Genomic DNA, 19,997 nt, shown 5'->3' with positions numbered 1-19,997 from the left:
GGTGGCTCAGTTGGTTAAGCGACTGCCTTCGGCTCGGGTCATGGTCTCAGGGTCCTGGGATCGAGCCCCGCATCGGGCTCCCTGCTCGGCGGGAAGCCTGCTTCTCCCTCTCCCACTCCCCCTGCTTGTGTTCCCTCTCTCGCTGTCTCTCTCTCTGTCAAATAAATAAATAAAATCTTTAAAAAAAAAAAAAAAAAAAAAAAAGTCGGCTGTTCAATCTACTGAGTTACTCAGGCAGCCCTGGTCATTATAACTTAATTCTCCTTCAGAGTCAGAATTTGAATAGAACACTATGCTTTTCCCTATGCTTTTCTTTTTTTTGTTTTTTTAAAGATTTTATTTATTTATTTGCCAGAGAGAGAGAGAGCAAGTGCACAAGCAGGGGAAGTGGCAGGTAGAGGGAGAAGCAGACTCCCTGCTGAGCAGGGAGCCTGATGTGGGACTCGATCCCAGGACCCTGGGATCATGACCTGAGCCGAAGGCAGACGCTTAACTGACTGAGCCATGCAGGCGTTCCCCTATGCTTTTATTTATTTGGAAAGATTACTTTTGTAACAATTCAAACTTCCTAATAATAGGGGCACCTGCGTTGCCTTGTCAGTTAAGCCTCTGGCTCTTGATTTTGGCTCAGGTCATGATCTCAGGGTCCTGGGATCGAGCCCTTCATAGGGCTCTGTGGTCAGCTGGGAGTTTGCTTGAGGATTCTCTCTCCCCCTCTCCCTCTGCCCCTCCCCCTGCTCGCTTACACACTCTGTCTCTCAAATAAAAAACTAAATCTTAAAAAGAACTTTCTAATAATAGAACAAGCCACTGGAGGAATTATCGAGTTCTTTGTTAGTGGTGTTTTATTCAGTAGGCTGAGCTGACTCTTCCCTCTGTAATGTTCAATCCAGGGGACACTTTTTTCATATTATTTGAATACCTTGTGGCATTTGATACATCATTTCCAGCTTTGGCTTGTGTGACATACTTTCTCTTGGTTTTATTTTTACCTCTGTTGTTTCTGTTTTGTTCTGTATATATTGGTGTTCCCTTTACCTCTTATCTGATCTCACTTAAGGACATAAAGAAGGAGATTGGGCTTTGGCACGTAATAGCAACTCAGTAAATATTAGCTATTACTCATATTCTCTACTTTGGGAAACTCTTTAGAATATTTTTAAGTGTAAATGAGTTTCAAGTCTGTATCTCCAGGCTAGTTCTCTCTTCTGAGCTCCAGTGTGTGTCTTCAGCTGCTTCCTAAATGTTGTCTCTTGGTATTTCTTCAGGCATCTCAACCTCTTCAATAAGACCAGGAGTGAATTTGAATCAATTCACAAATCTCCTTTTGGTGATCCTACTCATTCCCCCAGTCACCCAAACCTGAAACAAGGGAAGGATTCTAGTTAAACTTGGAGTCATCCTAAGTACCTCTTGTACCTCCTACTTCCATTTGGTCACCTTTTTAAAGTCCCACTTAATCTTCTCTCCTAATTCTCTGTCTTAGACTGTTAGTGCCTTAATTAAGCCCTCCTTCTTTCTAATCTGTCATTAGCAATTATCACACTGTATTGTACTCATTGATTTACATGTGTCTTTCTGGGAGGAGACTAAGCTCCTAGAGGGGTTGAGTCTGGTTTTATTTGGTTTTCTATATCCTTATCCCAGAGAGGCAGTAGTATGGTGATTAAGAGTACAGGCTTTGGATTTGAATTCTGACTCTGTGACTTCTTGGCTTGTAAGAGCTGGACTAGTTAATTAATTCCTTTGTATCTTTGTTTCCACATTTATAAAACAGGGATAATATCTATTTTATAGGGCTGGTATGAATATTAAAGCACTTGTAAGACTGTCTGGATTGTAGTAGATACTCAGTAAATATTATAGCACTTATCATAATGACTTGTACCTAGTGGGAACCCAATTAACATTTGAATAAGTTAACAGAGGGGTATTCCTAGATTGACCAAAAGATTGGACTAGTTAATCTAAATGCCTTTAGAACTTTCAACCTAAGTTTCTGTTTTATGTCATGACCTAAGGCCTGGTAGATGGTAGTTAAAACAGCAGATAAGATGTTTATCCAAAAGAAATAATAGTTTTAAGAACTGGCTTTTGATCTGTCTGACACCAATATGTGCCATTGTGTAATACATGGCTAATTAAATAGGGGATGCCAGTTTTTTTTTAAATTTTATTTTATTATGTTAGTCACCATACATTACATCATTAGTTTTTGATGTAGTGTTCCATGATTCATTGTTTGCATATAACACCCAGTGCTCCATGCAATACGTGCCCTTTTTAATACCCATCACCAGGCTAACCCATCCCCCCAGCCTCCGGGATGCCAGTTTTTATGTTAGATTGCCTTTGGTTTGAATGGAAACTGCAACTCATTATTTCACAGTAGGATGGCAAGTTCAGCAGTATTGCTTTTATTTTTAATTAGGCAGTCATCCTGAAATGTGTCTGTATTTGCTATGTTGGCCCACAGAGAGGATAGTAGCTGAGCAGACCTGTCATGTAGATTTGCCATGTGGTTGGTCTTGATACATAGTTAATGTACTTGTCAGTATTCCTCTTCTGGAAAATGGCCAGTTTTCTGGGTCACATCTTACCCATAACCAATCTTTGTTTTATTTTGACTTTGAAAGTTTTTATAATAATAGAAAGAAAACAATATATGATTAGGATATTATTTGTATTCTTTTTCTACTCTTTATACTCAGGGTATAAAAGTCCACTGAAATCTCAGCAATCCTTTTTAGTCCCTTTGTGGGACTTCATTCCCAACTTTGTGCACACATGATTTTATATTTGATGGATATTGAAAGTTTTTGGTTGCTCGCTGACACTTTGCCATGTCCTGCCTGCTATTGGTTGATAGCTGTTCAGTGCATTGCAGGATTTTATTTTCATCTCCACTATTGTGAAGTTTCCTCTACTTTGTTCCTGTGAAATGAGAGGGTAAGAAACAACAAATCCTATATATTAGAATGGAAAAGAAAAATGATTGGGAGTTGGCATATCTTCCCTGTCGGCTTGGCATCCATTCTTTAGACAGTCTGTCTATTTAAACCAATGCTAATTTTTATGTCTGTAGAATGTGATTAAATGATGGAAGGCTTGGAGCACTTGGGTGGTTCAGTTGGTTAAGCATCCAACTCTTGATTTTGGCTCAGGTCATGATCTCAGGGTTGTGAGATCAAGCCCCACTATTTTCACAGAAATTTAGCTGTTTTTCTGGAGACATGTCTTAGTGGGAAGTGTTTAAATTTGGAACTACTGGATTTGAATCCCAAGTCTGTCACCAGTTGTTTGAGTTTGATCAAGTCTTTTAATCTGTGTCTTAATTTTGTCCTCTTTAAATTGGAGATACCTACTTTGCATCATTGTCATAAATACTAGAGATAGCATATGCAGAACACTTGGTAGAATGCATGGCCCATGGTGAATTGTGGCTGCTCCAGAAGCATTTCAGGTGTTAGTATGATCTAACTGGTAGTCCTAAAAAGGTTTCCTTGATTTTCTGGAAAATCATTTGTGGAATTACTACTTCGAAAGATAAAATATATAATATTGGATATAGATTATTTAGCTCACTAACTCTTTTATTAGTACCTTTTCAGATTACTTTCCCCAGTCAAAGCTTTTAATTGTACCTCCTTTGTGAAAAATAAATCAATTCCAGTGTAAGTGAAAATTAGCCTTTTTAAGAAAAATTTATTTATTTATTTTAGAAAGAGAGAGAGAGTGTGCACATGTGAGTTGGAGGAGGGGCAGAGGGAGAGGGAGATGGAGCCCGTTGCGCCTAGATCCCAGGACCCTGAGATCATGACCTGAGCCGAAATCAAGAGTCGGTTCAGGATGCTCAACTGACTGAGCCCCTCAGGTGCCCCGAAATTAGCCTTTGAAAAGACATACTTTCCTATGTAAAAAAAAAAAAAAAAAAAAAGCAAAAGTTTTGAACTTTCAAGGTTATAAGTATTTAAATTGAGACTACAGTTACTAAAAAATAATTTGTGTCCTTGCTAGAAACTTAATTTTGTTATTTTTGAAAGAATGCTGAAGGTTATTTCCTAGTTTAAAGTCAAACTGATGAAGCTTTTCTAACACAGCATTTCTCAATGGGGGCACTATTGGCATTAGGGCAAGACAATTCTTTGTTGTGCAGGACTGTTCTGTGCATTGTAGGACATTTAGCTTCCCTGGGCCCTGCCCACTAAAATGCCAGTAGTGCCCACCCCATACCCTCACCATTGTGACAGTAACTTCTCCCTGACAAGGACCTTCCTCCCCCTAAATTTTCACGTGTCCCTAAATGAGAACCACTGAGAATCCAGTTGAAATATTTTTAGTGAAGCAGATCATAGTATCACCAGTTTTCATTTAAGAATTCCAAGTTTTTGCAAGGTGAAAATCATTCCTTTTTTTTTTTTTTTGCAAATGCCTTAATTTAATCACAATTATTAGGTAAATAAAAACTTATTGTGGGGCGCCTGGGTGACTCAGTTGGTTAAGCGGCTGCCTTTGGCTCAGGTCATGATCCTGGAGTCCCAGGATCGAGTACCACATCAGGCTTCCTGCTCAGCAGGGAGTCTACTTCTCCCTCTGACCCTCCCCCCTCTCATGTGCTCTCTGTCTCTCATTCTCTTTCTTGCAAATAAATCAAATCTTAAAAAAAACCCAAAAACTTATTGTAAAAGGAAATCGCGGGGCACCTGGGTGGCTTAGTCGGTTAAGCGGCTGCCTTTGGCTCAGGTCATGATCTCAGGGTCCTGGGATCCAGCCCTGCATCAGGTTCCCCGCTTAGAGGGGAATCTGCTTGTCCCTCTCTCTCCGCCTTTCCTCCTGCTTATGTTCTCTCTCTCTCTCAAATAAATAAAATCTAAAAAAAAAGGAAATCTCTGTGTTATAGAATTTCACTAGCACTTGGACATACAAGAGTTATTCAAATGAATTAATATAACAGCAATTCTTAATATATTAACAGTGTTTAGGAAAATCCTACGATGCTATTTAAGGCAATAAAACTGTGTATACTTATAATAAACAGTTAATTTATTTCATAAATCTTTCCGTAGTAAAATTGTTTTCAAATAAGTAACTTCATTTTTAACATTTCCAACACAAATAGTTTTATTTCTTGACCAGGATGGACAACAATTTTACATTTTTTTCTGGATGAAAGACTTTAATCATGTACCAGTTTTCACATCATAAAGTTGTAGCTTAGGGGCGCCTGGGTGGCTCAGTTGTTGAGCGTCTGCCTTCAGCTAGGGTCATGATCCCAGGGTTCTGGGATCGAGCCCCACGTCGGGCTCCTTGCTCAGCTGGGAGGCCTGTTTCTCCCTCTCCCACTCCCCCGGCTTGTGTTCCCTCTCTCGCTGTGTCTCCCTCTGTCAAATAAATTAAAAAAATAAATAAAAATCTTTAAAAAATAAAAATAAAAAAAATAAAGTTGTAGCTTGGGTATCCCAGCTGTGCCATGTTGTTAGAACAGTGTTTTGGGGTGAGAACTCAAGGCAAACTGCCTTTGGGAGATCGAAAGAATAGTAGTCCCTTGTTAGTGGCATTGATAATATTTATTGTTTCTCAATTGCCCCAGGCAAATAAGGTGCCATCCTTACTAAAGGTATAGACTTTGAAATGTTTCCCAGATTCCCTTGGAAACAATGTGCTTTCTATAAAATGTGGTGGTCCATTTATCATGTGGTACAGTCCTTCTGATCCTCAGACTGCCAGGAACAGCATGGATGGTACCTTCTGTCCTGGGAAAATTAATTATTCTTGATCAACAGAGTGTAGTCTTTTGAATCAAGTAGCCTCTTTAAAGTGAAATCTGCATTTTTTCAATCATTATATCTTTTTTTTTTTAAGATTTATTTATTTGAGAGCTTGAGAAAGAGCACAAGCAGGGGGAGGGGCAGAGGGAGAAGCAGACTCCCCGCTGAGCAGGGAGCCCAATGTGGGGCTCGATTCCTGGACCCTGAGATCATGGACCCAAACCAAAGGCAGACGCTTAATCAACTGAGGCACCCAGGCATCCCCAAAAAGATAATATTCTGTAAATAAGACCAAGGGAGGGGTGCCTGGGTGGCTCAGTCGTTAAGCGTCTGCCTTCGGCTCAGGTCATGATCCCAGGGTCCTGGGATCGAACCCCGCATTGGGCTCCCTGCTCCGCAGGAAGCCTGCTTCTCCCTCTCCAGCTTTTTGTGTTCCCTCTCTCACTGTGTCTCTCTCTGTCCAATAAATAAATAAATAAAATCTTAAAAAAAAAAAAAAAGACCAAGGGAGGTAATTCGGAGGCTGAAAATGTAAAATTTCACACATTTCAAATAATGTATTTTTTTATTTTAAAATTAATCATTTTTAGACTTAAATAGGGCATGGTTTTAGAGTCTGTTCATTCATACCTTTGTTACCTTTTATGACTAATTAAAATTTGTCAGATTAAATTGAAAGCCATTTGTAGCTTGGTTGATTTCATTTAAAATGTGGTCATTTAGTATGCAGGCCAAGGGAACAGAAGGCATGGTTTGGAAGTTTTCCCATGCTCAGCACTTCTCCAAAATGGATTAATAAAGTTCTTACTCCCTTGAGGGGACTGTACTTTTTACCACTCATCTCAACTGTCTAGTAATTAACGTTACTTTAGCATGTAATGTGGGCTGTACAACTAAATACCAGTATTCCTCATGAGTGCTTTTATATATTTTTTATTTTTTAAGATTTTATTTATTTATTTATTTGAGAGAGAGAGAGAGAGAAACAGCATGAGAGGGGATAGGGTCAGAGGGAGAAGCAGGCTCCCTGCTGAGCTGGGAGCCCGATGTGGGACTCGATCCCAGGACTCCGGGATCATGACCCGAGCCGGAGGCAGTCGCTTAACCAACTGAGCCACCCAGGCGCCCTGAGTGCTTTTATATTTTAATATCCACGTATTCTCTCAGTGCTTTTGAGTTTTCAGTTTAAGATATAAATACTCCTTGGACCAAAAACTGTAGCGGAACTGTTGCAGAATAAAAGTTTGAGAATCTAGAGACTTGGCTTTCACATTGGGGTGCTATTTATTTGCCAAATTTTTTTCAGTTTTCTTGGATTAGGCATACTGCATAGCTGTTGTATTAGCAATAGACTTTTTTTTTTTTTTAAGATTTTGTTTATTTGACAGAGAGCACAAGCAGGGGGAGCAGCAAGCAGAGGGAGAAGGAGAAGCAGGCTCCCCACTGATCCAGGAACCAACGTGGGGCTCCTGGGATCATGACCTGAGTGGAAGGGAGAAACTTAACTGACTGAGCCACCCAGGTGCCCCTGCAGTAGACTTTTTAAAACTGTTAACTTTCTCTTTTTAATTAAAAAAAGAATTAAATGTAGGAGAGAGTACAATACAATACCACACAGAATTAACAAATATTATATTAACAAAAAATAACAAAATTAGCAAATATATAATTTTGTGTTGTTTGCTATAGGTTTATTTTTTAATAAAAGGAAACAAAACTTCATTGCTGTAGTTGAAGTCTCCTTTGTTTCCCTTACATATCTCATTTCTCTTCTTTCCCCCAAGGCAAGTACTGCTGTGCATTTAGTGTCTATCTTTCTAGGTCATGTGTTTAGACATTTACTATAAATATGTATCTTTAAATAATAATTATAATAAAACTTATAATAAATAATAGATTATAATAAATTATAGTAAACAGGATTCAAATGCTTACTGTTTGCCAGGCACTGTTCATTTAATCAAAAACCCTTTGTTGTAAGGATTAAATAAGTTAATACATATAAAACATTAAAATATAAATACTATTTTTATTTCCACTTTACAGATGGGGAACTGGAGATGTAGAGAGATTTTAAAATAACTTGATTAGGGGCGCCCGGGTGGCTCAGTCATTAAGCATCTGCCTTCGGCTCAGGTCATGATCCCAGGGTCTTGGGATCGAGCCCCGCATTGGGCTCCCTGCTCAGCGGGGAGCCTGCTTCTCCCTCTCTCACTCCCTCTGCTTGTGTTCCCTCTCTTGCTGTGTCTTTCTTTGTCAAATAAATAAATAAAATCTTTAAAAAAATAAAATAACTTGATCAGGTTCATGCAGCTATAAGTTATGGAGCAAGGATTTGAACCCAGATTGGTTATAGAGGCTATATCTTTAATCAGTATGCTATTTTGCCTGTCTATAATAGATAGATACTATTTTAAAAAATACATTTTTTTTTAAGTAGGCTCCACACCCAGTGTGGAGCTCAACGCGGGGCTTGAACTCACAACCCTGAGATCAAGACCTGAGACAATATCAAGAGTTGGACACTTAACTAACTGAGTCACTCAAGTGCCTCCAAAATACATTTTTTATTAAAATGGTATCATATTGTAGGATTGGACCAACATTCTTTTTGCGGGTAACTTTATTTACTTTCTTCATTTTTATTCAAGTATAATTAATATACAGTGTTACATTAGTTTCAGGTGTACAATGTAATGATTCAGCAGTTCTATACATTTCTCAGTGCTCATCAAGATAAGTATACTCTTCATCCCCTCTATTTCACCCATCCCCCCACGGAGCAGGGAGCCTGATGCGGGACCCGATCCCAGGACCCTGGGATCATGATCTGAGCCTAAGGCAGATGCCTAACGACTGAGCCACCCAGGCACCCTTGAGTTTCCTTTTTATTTTTAAGTAACCTCTATACCTAACTTGGGGCTTGAACTTACAACCTCGAGATCAAGAGTCACATGCTCTACTGACTGAGCCAGCCAGGTGCCACTACATGGCTTCCATTTTAGAAAGCAGCCAGACTGAGGCTAGGATATCTTAATTCCAATTCCAAATTGCCAGGAAAGGAACTGTGACTGGTCCATATTGTGTAGAGTGCTGCTGACTTCTGGCTATGGCTAAGGAAGCAGAGTCATATTGTAAGGATGGCCCTGGGAGCCCTGCGGCTATTCTCCATGGTTAGAAGTGGTAGAGGTAGTCTGGGTTAGGTATTCATCACATTTATGAAGGCATTTTACTAATTGAAAAGTCACAATGTTGTATTCTGCCTAAGACCCTTATGATCATTTCTCATGGAAAAAATGTAGAAGTAGGGAGAGATGGCTAAAAGAAAAAGTGGGTTTGCATTTTTATTCTTAATCATGCACCAGATGGGGTGGAGCCTTCAATAGTCACTTCTGCTAGATTGTACTGTTTAATGAATTTTTAAGTTGCTTTTAGATATGGTTTTCTTTCTTTTTTTTTTTTTTTAAGATTTATTTATTTTAGAGAGAGCGTGTGAGCAGGGCAGGGTGGGGAAGGGCAGAGGGTGAGAGAGAGAGAGAGAAACTTAAGCAGATTCCCCGCTGAGTTTGATCTCACAACCCTGAGATGAAATCAAGAGCTGGTTGCTTAACCTACTGAACCACCCAGGCGCCCTGGTTTTCTTCTTTTAAAATTATATGATTTTGGGGAACATGGGTGGCTTAGTCAAGCATCCAATTCTTGTTTTTGGCTCTGGTCATGATCTCGCAGTTGCGGGATCGAGCCTCACATCTGACTCTGTGTTCAGCACAGAGTCTGTTTCAGATTCTCTTTCCCTCTCCCTCATGCTCTCTCTCTCTCTGTCTCTCAAATAAATAAATTAAAAAATCTTTAAATGAAATAATATAATTTTATGGTATAAAATCTTTGCCATTGTTTTATATATTTGGACTTCATTTTTCAAATAAAGAGAAAATAATGTAATGCAGGCTATGAAGGGCATTGGTATGAACATAGGCTTTTTTTTTCTGAAAAATTTTTAAAGTTTTTATTTATTTGAGAGAGAGAGTGTGTGCACAAGCAGGGGGGAGGGGCAGAGGGAGAGGGAGAAGCAGACTCCCTGCTGAGCAGGGAGCCCAATGAGGGACTCAATCCCAAGACCTTGGGATCATGACCTGAGCCAAGGGCAGATGCTTAACTGACTGAGCCACCCAGGCGCTCCTTGAATTTTTTTTTTAATTTAAATTCAATTAGCCAACATATAGTACATGATTAGTTTCAGATGTAGTGTTCAGTAATTCATCAGTTGCAGGCTTTTATTTTTTTTAAAGATTTATTTATTTGAGACAAAGCGAGAGAGAGTTCCCGTGTGTGCATGTTGGGGGCGGGGGGGGGGGAGGTTGGAGTAGGGAGGAGGGGCAGAGGGAGAGGGAAGGTCTCAAGCAGACCCTGTGCTTAGCCCAGAGCTGGATGCAGGGCTGCTTCTCAGGACCCTGAGATCACGACCTGAGCCAAAACCAAGAGCCCGTTGCTTAAGCGCTTTCGTCATTCAGGTGCCCCTGAACATACGCTTTTGAATCAAAGTCTTACATTTTAATTTTATCTTTACCATTTAATGACAGTATGACTACTTAACCGCTCTATGAAATGAACATAATAATTCTTATATCATGGATTATTTGAGAATGAAATGATGACATATGTATACCTCTTATACTATGTTTTCTAGATAGTAGGTGCTCAAAAAATGATATTATCATTGTTTTGTTTTTTAGAATGTAGAATGTTTTAAAGACTGAGTACATCTTGGGCTTTAAATATAAAGTATTTTTTGAAGGTAAAGGTATAAAATGTTTTTTTGATCTGAAAATCAAGAGCTAGAATGTGAAAGAGGAAATAATTTTACATTGGTAATTCACTGGTTTGCATGTGTTTAATCTAAATTCATGGTGTTAGTGAAATATCTTTCTGATCTCTTGTTTAGTGTCAAACTGGAAGAGAAGTAAAACTCAACAAAATTTTATTATGTGTGGAGTTCCTTCTTAAAAGAAGAAAAAAGTGATTATTGAGACTATGGATCGGAGCAAACGGAATTCAATTGCAGGCTTTCCTCCACGTGTGGAGCGTCTTGAAGATTTTGAAGGAGGTGGTGGAGGAGATGGGAACATGACCCAAGTGGGAAGAGTTTGGCCATCTTCATATCGAGCTCTTATAAGTGCCTTTTCTAGACTGACGCGTTTAGATGACTTCACCTGTGAAAAAATAGGGTCTGGCTTCTTCTCTGAAGTGTTCAAGGTGAGTGATGCCTCTGCTTTTCTCATTTTGTCTTGTTGATAATCACCTTTACTGCCGAGTTGGTAATTGTGTATAATTAGGACATAGGCTTTGTCTAATTGGGGTGAGGGTGCTATGGATCTTGATCAGTCTTCTAAACTGTCCTCTCCTCCGGCTTTGGAACTGCTTGTGGCTGCGGGCCTGGCCAGTGCTGTGCTCTTGCTGGTCCATGTGTGATGCTGTGGCCCTGGCCAGGATACTGGGTCTCGCTTGCTGGCGGGGACCCTGGAGTCATCGGTGCACGTGCTCCCAGATGCACTCAACAACAGGAGAACACAGGAGGGTTCCGGGGATGGCCTGAGCCAGCCAACAGATTGGAATCACCCTGAAGATGGAGACTCTTGTGTGATTTACATCATATCTGCTCCTTCCATTTATGCTTGGGAGGTCTGACCTGCCCCTTCTTCATCAGTGCCTGGAGTCAGAACCTGGATATTTTCGTATTTACTTGGTGGTGCCTAATCTCTGCCTCAGACGCTTTGGAGCTGGAGGGGGTGGGTGGGAGAATTTTACTATTGGGAGTTGTATATAATGGTAATTTATAACCTATTTTTTCCTCTTCCATCTCTCCAGAGACATTTATAAAGGCTCTTATCTTAATCAAAAAAATTTTAAAAAATAAACTATTAACATCTATTTTAATTATAAAAATAATACATGCTGATCAAAACCCCAAATAACATAGGAGTCTCTTGGGGCACCTGGGTGGCTCAGTTGTTAAGCGTCTACCTTCGGCTCAGGTCATGATCCCAGGGTCCTGGGATCGAGCCCCACATCGGGCTCCCTGCTCTGCAGGAAGCCTGCTTCTCCCTCCCCCACTCCCCCTGCTTGTGTTCCCTCTCTCACTGTGTCTCCCTCTGTCAAATAAATAAAATCTTTAAAAAAAAAATATATATAGGAGTCTCTTCTACTCTCTGCCCTATATATATATCTCTCTCTCTCCAATTAATAATTTGGTATGTATACTTCTGGACCCTTTGCTTATACATATATTATACACACACATGTTATATACATATATAAAAATTTATATTACATGTAAGAAGATATATATACACATATATACCCACACATATAGTATCTATTTGAGTATTTTTTTTTATTTAAAAAAATTTTTTAAAAAGATTTTATTTATTTTTTTAAGAGACTTTTTTTTTTCTTAAGATTTTTCTATTTATTTATTTGACAGAGAGAGACACAGCGAGAGAGGGAACACAAGCAGGGGGATTGGGAGAGGGAGAAGCAGGCTTCCCGTGGAGCAGGGAGCCCGATGCGGGGCTCGATCCCAGGACCCTGGGATCATGACCCGAGCCAAAGGCAGACACCTAACGACTGAGCCACCCAGGCGCCCCAAGATTTTATTTATTTATTTGACAGAGAGAGCGAGAGAGCACAAGCAGGGGGAGCAGTAGAGGGAGAGGGAGAAGCAGGCTCCCCGCCAAGCAGGGAGCCCAATGCGGGGCTCCATCCCAGGACCCTGGGATCATGACCTGAGCTGAAGGCAGACGCCTAACCATCTGAGCCACCTGGGCGCCCTTTATTTGGTTATTTTTAATAAAGTTGAGCACTTAGTGTTCCCAAGTATTAATATTTTCCTGGTTCATTTACTCTCCCAGAACATTATTCGAACTTTTTCTTTCATCCAACGTTCAGTATTTCTTCTCAGTGATGAGCTTCCTAATTCACTGAGAAAACTGAAGCAAGCTCTCCAAGCTTCCATAGCCTCTAGTCACCACAAATAGCTACTAACCCATATCTTCACCCACTTACTTAGCCTTTATACTTGTGACTATGGATAAACTACCCATGTTCCAGTATAAGCCGTATTTCCATTTGTATTCTATATCCTTTGTCTAGTTGCCTACTTAAAGACATTACCTAAGAAAATCTCACCTCTCTTTCCTACATCATATTTCACTTTCTATTAAATGATTCCCATCAACATCTAAACCTTCTATTATTTTTCTCACCTTAAAAAAAACCTTTAAAGGGGGAAAAAACATAATTTTTTTTTTTAAGATTTTTTTATTTATTTGCGAGAGAGAGAATGAGAGACAGAGAGCATGAGAGGGAGGAGGGTCGGAGGGAGAAGCAGACTCTCCCCACTGAGCAGGGAGCCCGATGCGGGACTCGATCCCGGGACTCCAGGATCATGACCTGAGCCAAAGGCAGTCGCCTAACCAGCTGAGCCACCCAGGCGCCCCGGAAAAAACATAATTTTGACCCTAACATCCCCTATAGCTATACTCCCTCATGTTTTCTCTCTCTCTCTTTTTTTTTTTAGAAAGAGAGAAAGAGCGTGGGTAGGGGCAGAGAGAGAGGGAGAGAGAATCTTAAGCGGGTTGCATGCCCAGTGTGGAGACTAATGCGGGGCTCAATCTCATGACCCTGAGGTCAGGACCTGAGCCAAAATCAAGAGTTGGAGGCTTAACCAACTGAGCCACCCTGGTTACCCCTCCCTCATGTTCTCTTTTTGGACCAAAGACACCTCCATAGCATTGCCTCCACTCACCATTTCTTAGATCTTTCCTTCTATTTTCTCTCTCTTTTTAATTTTTTTTATGGTGGTAAAATATACATAACATAAAGTTACCATTTTAACCATATTAAGTATACAGTTCAGAATCATTAAGTATATTTGTGATGTTTTGTGCAACTGTCACCATTTTCTCTTTCCAGAACTTTTTCATCATCCCAAACAGGAATTTTGTACCTCATTAAATCATAACTCCCCATTTCCCCCTGCCCTAGTCCCTGTTAACTGTTCTGTTTGCTTTCTCTATGAATTTGCCTTTTGTAGGTACCTCATATTAATGGAATCATACAATATTTGTCCTGTGTCCGACTTATTTCACTTAGTGTAATGTCTTCAAGTTTCATCCACATTGTAGCATACATCAGAATTTCCTTCCCTTTTTTTGGCTGAATAATATCACATTGTGTGTGTCTACCACATTTTGTTTATCCATTCATCTGTTGATGGACATTTGGGTTGTTTCTCCCTTTCAGTTATTGTGAATAATGCTGCTATGAACATTAGTGTACAAGTATCTGAGTTCCTGCTCTCAGTTATTTTGGGTATTTAACTGTTAGTGGAAATCCTGGGTCATATAGCAGTTCTGTGTTTAACTTTTTTAAAATTGTGGTCAAATACACATAACATAAAATTTACTATCAACCATTTTTAAGTATACAATTAAGTAGTCTTAAGTATATTCACATTGTTGTGCAACCAATCTCCAGAACTTTTTCATCTTGCAAAAGTGAAACTCTATATGCATTAAACAACTCTCTTCTTTTGTCCCCCAGCTCCTGTCAGCAACCATTCTACTTTCTATTTCTGTGAGTTTGACTACTCTAGATACCTTCTATAAGCAAAATCATGCAGTATTTGTCTTTTTATAACTGCCTTATTTCATTTAGTCTATGTTTAACTTTCAAAGGAACCACTATACTGTTTTCCACAGCAGCTATACCATTTTACATCTCCACCAGCAATGCATAAGAGTTCCAGTTTCTCCATATTCTCATCAACCCTTGATATTTTTCATTTTTCAAATGTAACAAACCTAGTGGGTGTGAAATGATATCTCATTGTGGGTTTGATTTGCATTTCTCTAGTGAATAATGATGTTCAGTATCTTTTCTTGTGCTTATTGGCCTTTTATGTATCTTTGGAGAAATGTCTATTCAAATCCTTTGCCCATTTTTTAAAAAAAATTTAATTCCACTACAGTTAACATACAGTGTTATATGAGTTTCAGGTATACCATAGTGATTCAACAATTCTGTACATTACTCAGTGCTCATCATGATAAGTGTACCCTTCATCCCCTTTACCTATTTCATCCATGCCCCAGCCGACCTCCCCTCTGGTAACTATCAGTTTGTTAGGAGTCTGTTTTCTGGGGGCGCCTGGGTGGCTCAGTTGGTTGAGCGACTGCCTTCGGCTCAGGTCGCGATCCTGGAGTTCCGGGATCGGGTCCCGCATCGGGCTCCCTGCTCGGCAGGGAGTCTGCTTCTCCCTCTGACCCTCCCCCCTCTCATGTGCTCTCTCTCTCTCTCATTCTCTCTCTCAAATAAATAAATGAAATCTTAAAAAAAAAAAGAGTCTGTTTTCTGGCTTGTCTCTTTTTTTGCTTTGTTCATTTGTTTCTTTTTTATTTTATTTTATTTTTTTAAAGATTTTATTTATTTGACAGAGAGAGACACAGCAAGAGAGGGAACACAAGCAGGGGGAGTGGGAGAGGGAGAAGCAGGCTTCCCGCTGAGCAGGGAGCCCAATGCGGGGCTCGATCCCAAGAGCCTGGGATCATGACCTGAGCGGAAGGCAAACGCTTAATGACTGAGCCACCCAGGCGCCCCTCATTTGTTTTGTTTCTTAAATTCCACATGTGAGTGAAATCATATGGTAGTTGTCTTTATCTAATTTATTTCATTTAGCATATTATACCCTCTAGATCCATCTATGTTGTTGCAAATGGCAAGATTTCATTCTTTTTAATGGCTGAATAATATTCTGTTGTAGATATATGCCACATCTTCTTTATGTGTTCATCTAATGACACTTGGGTTGCTTCCATATTTTGGCTATTGTAAATAATGCTTCAATAAACATAAAACAATGCTTCAATAAACATATAGAGAACAAGCATATATCTTTTTGAATTAGTGGTTTTGTATTCTTTGGGTAAATACCCAGTAGCAGAATTACTGGATCATACGGTAATTCTATTTTTAATTTTTTGAGGAATCTCCATACTGTTTTCCACAGTGGCTGTACCAGTTTGCATTCCGACCAGCAGTGCATGAGGGAGGGTTCCTTTTTCTTCACATCCTCCCCAACACTTGTTTCTTGTGTTTTAATTTTAGCCATTCTGATAGGTGTGAGGTGATACCTCACTGTGATTTTGATTTGCATTTCCCTGATGTTGAATGATGTTGAGCATCTTTTCATGTGTCTACTGGCCATTCCTTTGCCCATTTAAAAAAAAAAGATTTTATTTATTTGAGAGAGAGAGAGAGCATGAGCGGGGTAAGGGCAGAGGGAGAAGCAGACTGCCCGATGAGCAGGGAGCCCAAAGTCGGGTTCCATCCCAGGACCCTGGGATCATGACCTGAGCCAAAAGCAGACTCTTAACCGATTGACCCACCCAGGCACCCCTCCTTTGCCCATATTTGAATTGGGTTCCATTTGTATGTATGTATATGATGTGAAAATATTTTCTCCTATCGGTTCTCTTTTTAACTCTCTTGATAGTGTCCTTTGATGTATACAAGTTTTATTTTATTTATTATTATTTTTAAAGATTTTATTTATTTTTGCGAGAGAGAGGGAGAAGGAGAGTGTGAGCACAAGCAGGGGGAAGGGGCAGAGGGATAAGCAGACTCCCCGCTGAGCAGGGAGCCGGATGCGGGACTCCATCCCAGGACCCTGGGATCATGACCTGAGCTGAAGGCAGACACTTAACCAACTGAGCCACCCAGGTGCCCTGATATATACAAGTTTTTTTTTTGGAATATTTTATTTATTTATTTGATAGGGACACAGTGAGAGAAGGAACACAGCAGGGGGAGTGGGAGAGGGAGAAGCAGGCTTCCTGCTGAGCAGGGAGCCCGATGACGGGCTCAATCCCAGGACCCTGGGATCATGACCTGAGCCGAAGGCAGACGCTTAATGACTGAGCCACCCAGGTGCCCTTGTATACAAGTTTTAAATTCTGATTAAGTCCAGTTTATCTGTTTTTTCTTGTGTTGCTTGTGCTTTTGGTGATACCCAAGAAATCATTGCCAAATCTAATATCATGAAGATTTTCCCCAATGTTTTCTTCTAAGAGTTTTATTTATTTACTTATTTTTTAAAGATTTATTTATTTGAGAGAGCATGAAAGTGAGAGAGAGAGAGAGAACACAAACAGGGGGGTGGAGGGCAGAGGGAGAGGGAGAAGCAGACTCCTGGCTGAGCAGGGAGCCTGGCGTGGGGCTTGATCCTGGGACTCTAGGATCATGACCCGAGCCGGAGACAGAGGCTTAACCGACTGAACCACCCAGGTGCCCCTCTTCTAAGAGTTTTATAGATTTAGCTCTTTACATTTGGGTCTTTGGTCCATTTAAGTTAAATGTTTTCTCACTGCAAAAAGGTGGTTTTATTAAAGCATGGGGACAGGATCCATGGGCAGAAAGGGCTGCTGCCCCATTTAAGTTAATTTTTGTATGTGATGTAATGTAAATGGTAATTTTTTTTTTTTAAGATTTTATTTATTTGAGAGAGAGACAGAGCATGAGTGGGAAGAGGGGTGGAATGAGAGAGAGAGAGGGACAAACAGACTCCCAGCCAATCGGGCAGCCCCATATGGTGCTCAATCCAAGTACCCCGAGATCATGACCTGAGTTAAACGCTTAACTGACTGAGCCACACAAGGCACTCCAATGGTAATGTGTTTTTAATTTCAAATTCCAGTCATTCATTACTGGTATATAGGAATATCACTGACTTTTTTTACACTAACCTTGTATCCTGAAACCTTACTTTAATTGCTAATTGGTTCCAGGAGGTTTTTTTTGTAGATTCTTTAGGATTTTCTACATAGAAGATTATGTCCTCTGTGAAAAAAGACAGTTTAATTTTTTCCTTCCCAACCTGTTTATCTTTTATTTCCTTTTCTTACCTTATTGCATTAGCTAAGACTTCCAGTATGGTATTGAAAAGCAGTAGTGAGAAGGTACATCTGTACCATTTTCCTAATCTTAACTGGAAAGCTTTGAGTGTCTCACCATTAACCATGATGTTAGCTATAGGTTTTTTATAGATGTTCTTTATCAGGTTGATGAACTTCCCTTCTATTCCTATTTGCTGAGAGCTTTTAAATCATGAATGGATTTTGAATTTTGCCAAATGCCTTTTTTGCATCTGTTAATATGATCATTTGATTTTGCTTCTTTAACCTGTAGAGGTGATGGATTGCATTGATTGATTTCAAAATGTTGAACCAGCCTTGCAAGACCTGGGATAAATCCCACTTGGATATGGTATATTCTGTTTATGCATCGTTAGATTTGATTTGCTAATATTTTGTTGAGGATTTTGCATCTGTGTTCATGAGAGATGTTGATTTGTGGTTTTCTTTTTGTGCAATGTCTTTGCCTGGTTTTGGTATTAGACTAATGTTGGTCTCATAGATAAGAAGTGTTCCCTCTGCTTCTATCTTCTGGATGGGATTGTGGAGAATTGGTATAATTTCTTTCTTTCTTTTTTTTTTTTTAAAGATTTTATTTATTTGAGAGAGAGAGAATGAGAGAGAAAGAGAGCACATGAGAGGGGGGAGGGTCAGAGGGAGAAGCAGACTCCCTGCCGAGCAGGGAGCCCGATGCGGGATCATGACCTGAGCCGAAGGCAGTTGCTTAACCAACTGAGCCACCCAGGTGCCTGGTATAATTTCTTTTTTAATGTTTGGTAGAATTCACCAGTGAACCTTTTTTTGGCTTGGTGTTTTCTGTTTTGGAAGATTATTAATTATTGATTAAACTTCCTTAATAGATAAAGCCTATTTAGACTATTTCTTTTTGTATGAGTTTTGGCAGATTTTTTTTTTTTAAGGAATTGGTCTATTTATTATTTTATTTTGCTTATTTTTTTAAAGTAAGCTCTACTCACAGTGTGGGGCTTGAACTGAGGGCCCTGAGATCAAGAGTCACATGCTCTACCAACTGAGCCAGCCAGATGCCCCAGGAATTGGTCTACTTAACTGAGGTTATCAAATGTATGGGTATAGAGTTGTTCATAATATTCCTTTATTATCTTTTTAAATTTTTTAGGGCGCCTAGATGGCTCAGTCGGTTAAGCCTCTGCCTTCAACTCAGGTCATGATCCCATGGTCCTGGGATCGAGCAGTGCATCATGCCCCTGCTCAGTGGTGAGTCCGCTTCTCCCTCTGCCCCACCCTCCACTCATGCTTGTGCTCTCTCTCTCTCTCTGTCAAATGAAATCTTTTTTTTTTTTAAGATTTTATTTATGTATTAGAGAGCACAAGCTGGTATGGGGGGGAGTGGCAGAGGGAGAGGGAGAGGGAGAAGCAGGCTCCCTGCCGAGCAGGGAATCCCCCCTTGGGTCTGGATCCCAGGACTCCAGGATCATGACCTGAGCTGAAGGCAGAGGCTTAACCAACTGAGCTACCCAGGCACTCCTAAATAAAGTTTTTTTTTAAGTAATCTCTGCTTCCCACATGGGGCTCAAACTCATAACCCAAAGATCAAGAGTTGCATGCTCCACTGACTGAGCCAGCCAGCAGGTGCCCCAATATTCCATTATTGTTATTTTAAAAATCTTATTTATTTATTTTAGAGATAGAGTGCACGAGCAAACAGGAGGGGAAAGAGCAGTAGGAGGGGACAATGAAACTCCATACTAAGCACAGCCCTATATGGGACTTGATCCCACCACCCAGAGATCATGATCTGAGCTGAAATCAAGAGTTAGAGGCTTAACTGACTGAGCCAACCACACGCCCTTCTTTTATTATTTTTTAATGTCCATGGAATCTGTAGTGATGTTCCCTCTTTTATTTATGATATTAGTAATCTGTGTCCCCTCTTTTTTTTTTCTTAGTTAGCCTGCCTGGAAGCTTATCGATTTTATTGATCTTTCCAAAGAATCAGTCTTTGGTTTTGTTGATTTTTCTCCATTGAATTCCCGTTTGCAATTTCATTGATTTCTGCTCTATTTTTTTGTTTCTTCTGATTACTTTTGTGTTTTTTGTTTTTTTAAAGATTTTATTTATTTATTTGAGAGAGAGAATGAGATAGAGAGAGCATGAGAGGGGGGAGGGTCAGAAGGAGAAGCAGACTCCCTGCTGAGCAGGGAGCCCGATGCGGGGCTCCATCCTGGACTCCAGGATCATGACCTGAGCCGAAGGCAGTCGCTCAACCAACTGAGCCACC

At 40.1% G+C, this 19,997-nt stretch overlaps 1 protein-coding gene across 4 annotated transcripts in view; it reads left to right on the top strand.

Moving 5' to 3' along the window:
• The window catches only part of TESK2 (testis associated actin remodelling kinase 2), a 111,870-nt gene that overhangs the window by 17,151 nt on the left and 74,722 nt on the right, over window positions 1-19,997 (top strand). For all 4 annotated transcript variants that reach the window (XM_081818338.1, XM_006729002.3, XM_031022995.2 and 1 more), the window contains one exon: window positions 10,711-11,021. In XM_081818338.1, the coding sequence (XP_081674464.1) occupies window positions 10,800-11,021 (222 nt within the window). In that variant the 5' untranslated portion in view covers window positions 10,711-10,799. The remainder of the gene's footprint in view (window positions 1-10,710; window positions 11,022-19,997) is intronic.

The sequence above is a fragment of the Leptonychotes weddellii genome, chromosome 4 (genome assembly GCF_054177405.1).
Source record: "Leptonychotes weddellii isolate Sample4059 chromosome 4, ASM5417740v2, whole genome shotgun sequence".
Classification (NCBI taxonomy): domain Eukaryota; kingdom Metazoa; phylum Chordata; class Mammalia; order Carnivora; family Phocidae; genus Leptonychotes; species Leptonychotes weddellii.
The sequence above is the reverse complement of the archived record's forward strand: the minus strand, read 5'-3'. Positions and strand labels throughout refer to the sequence as shown.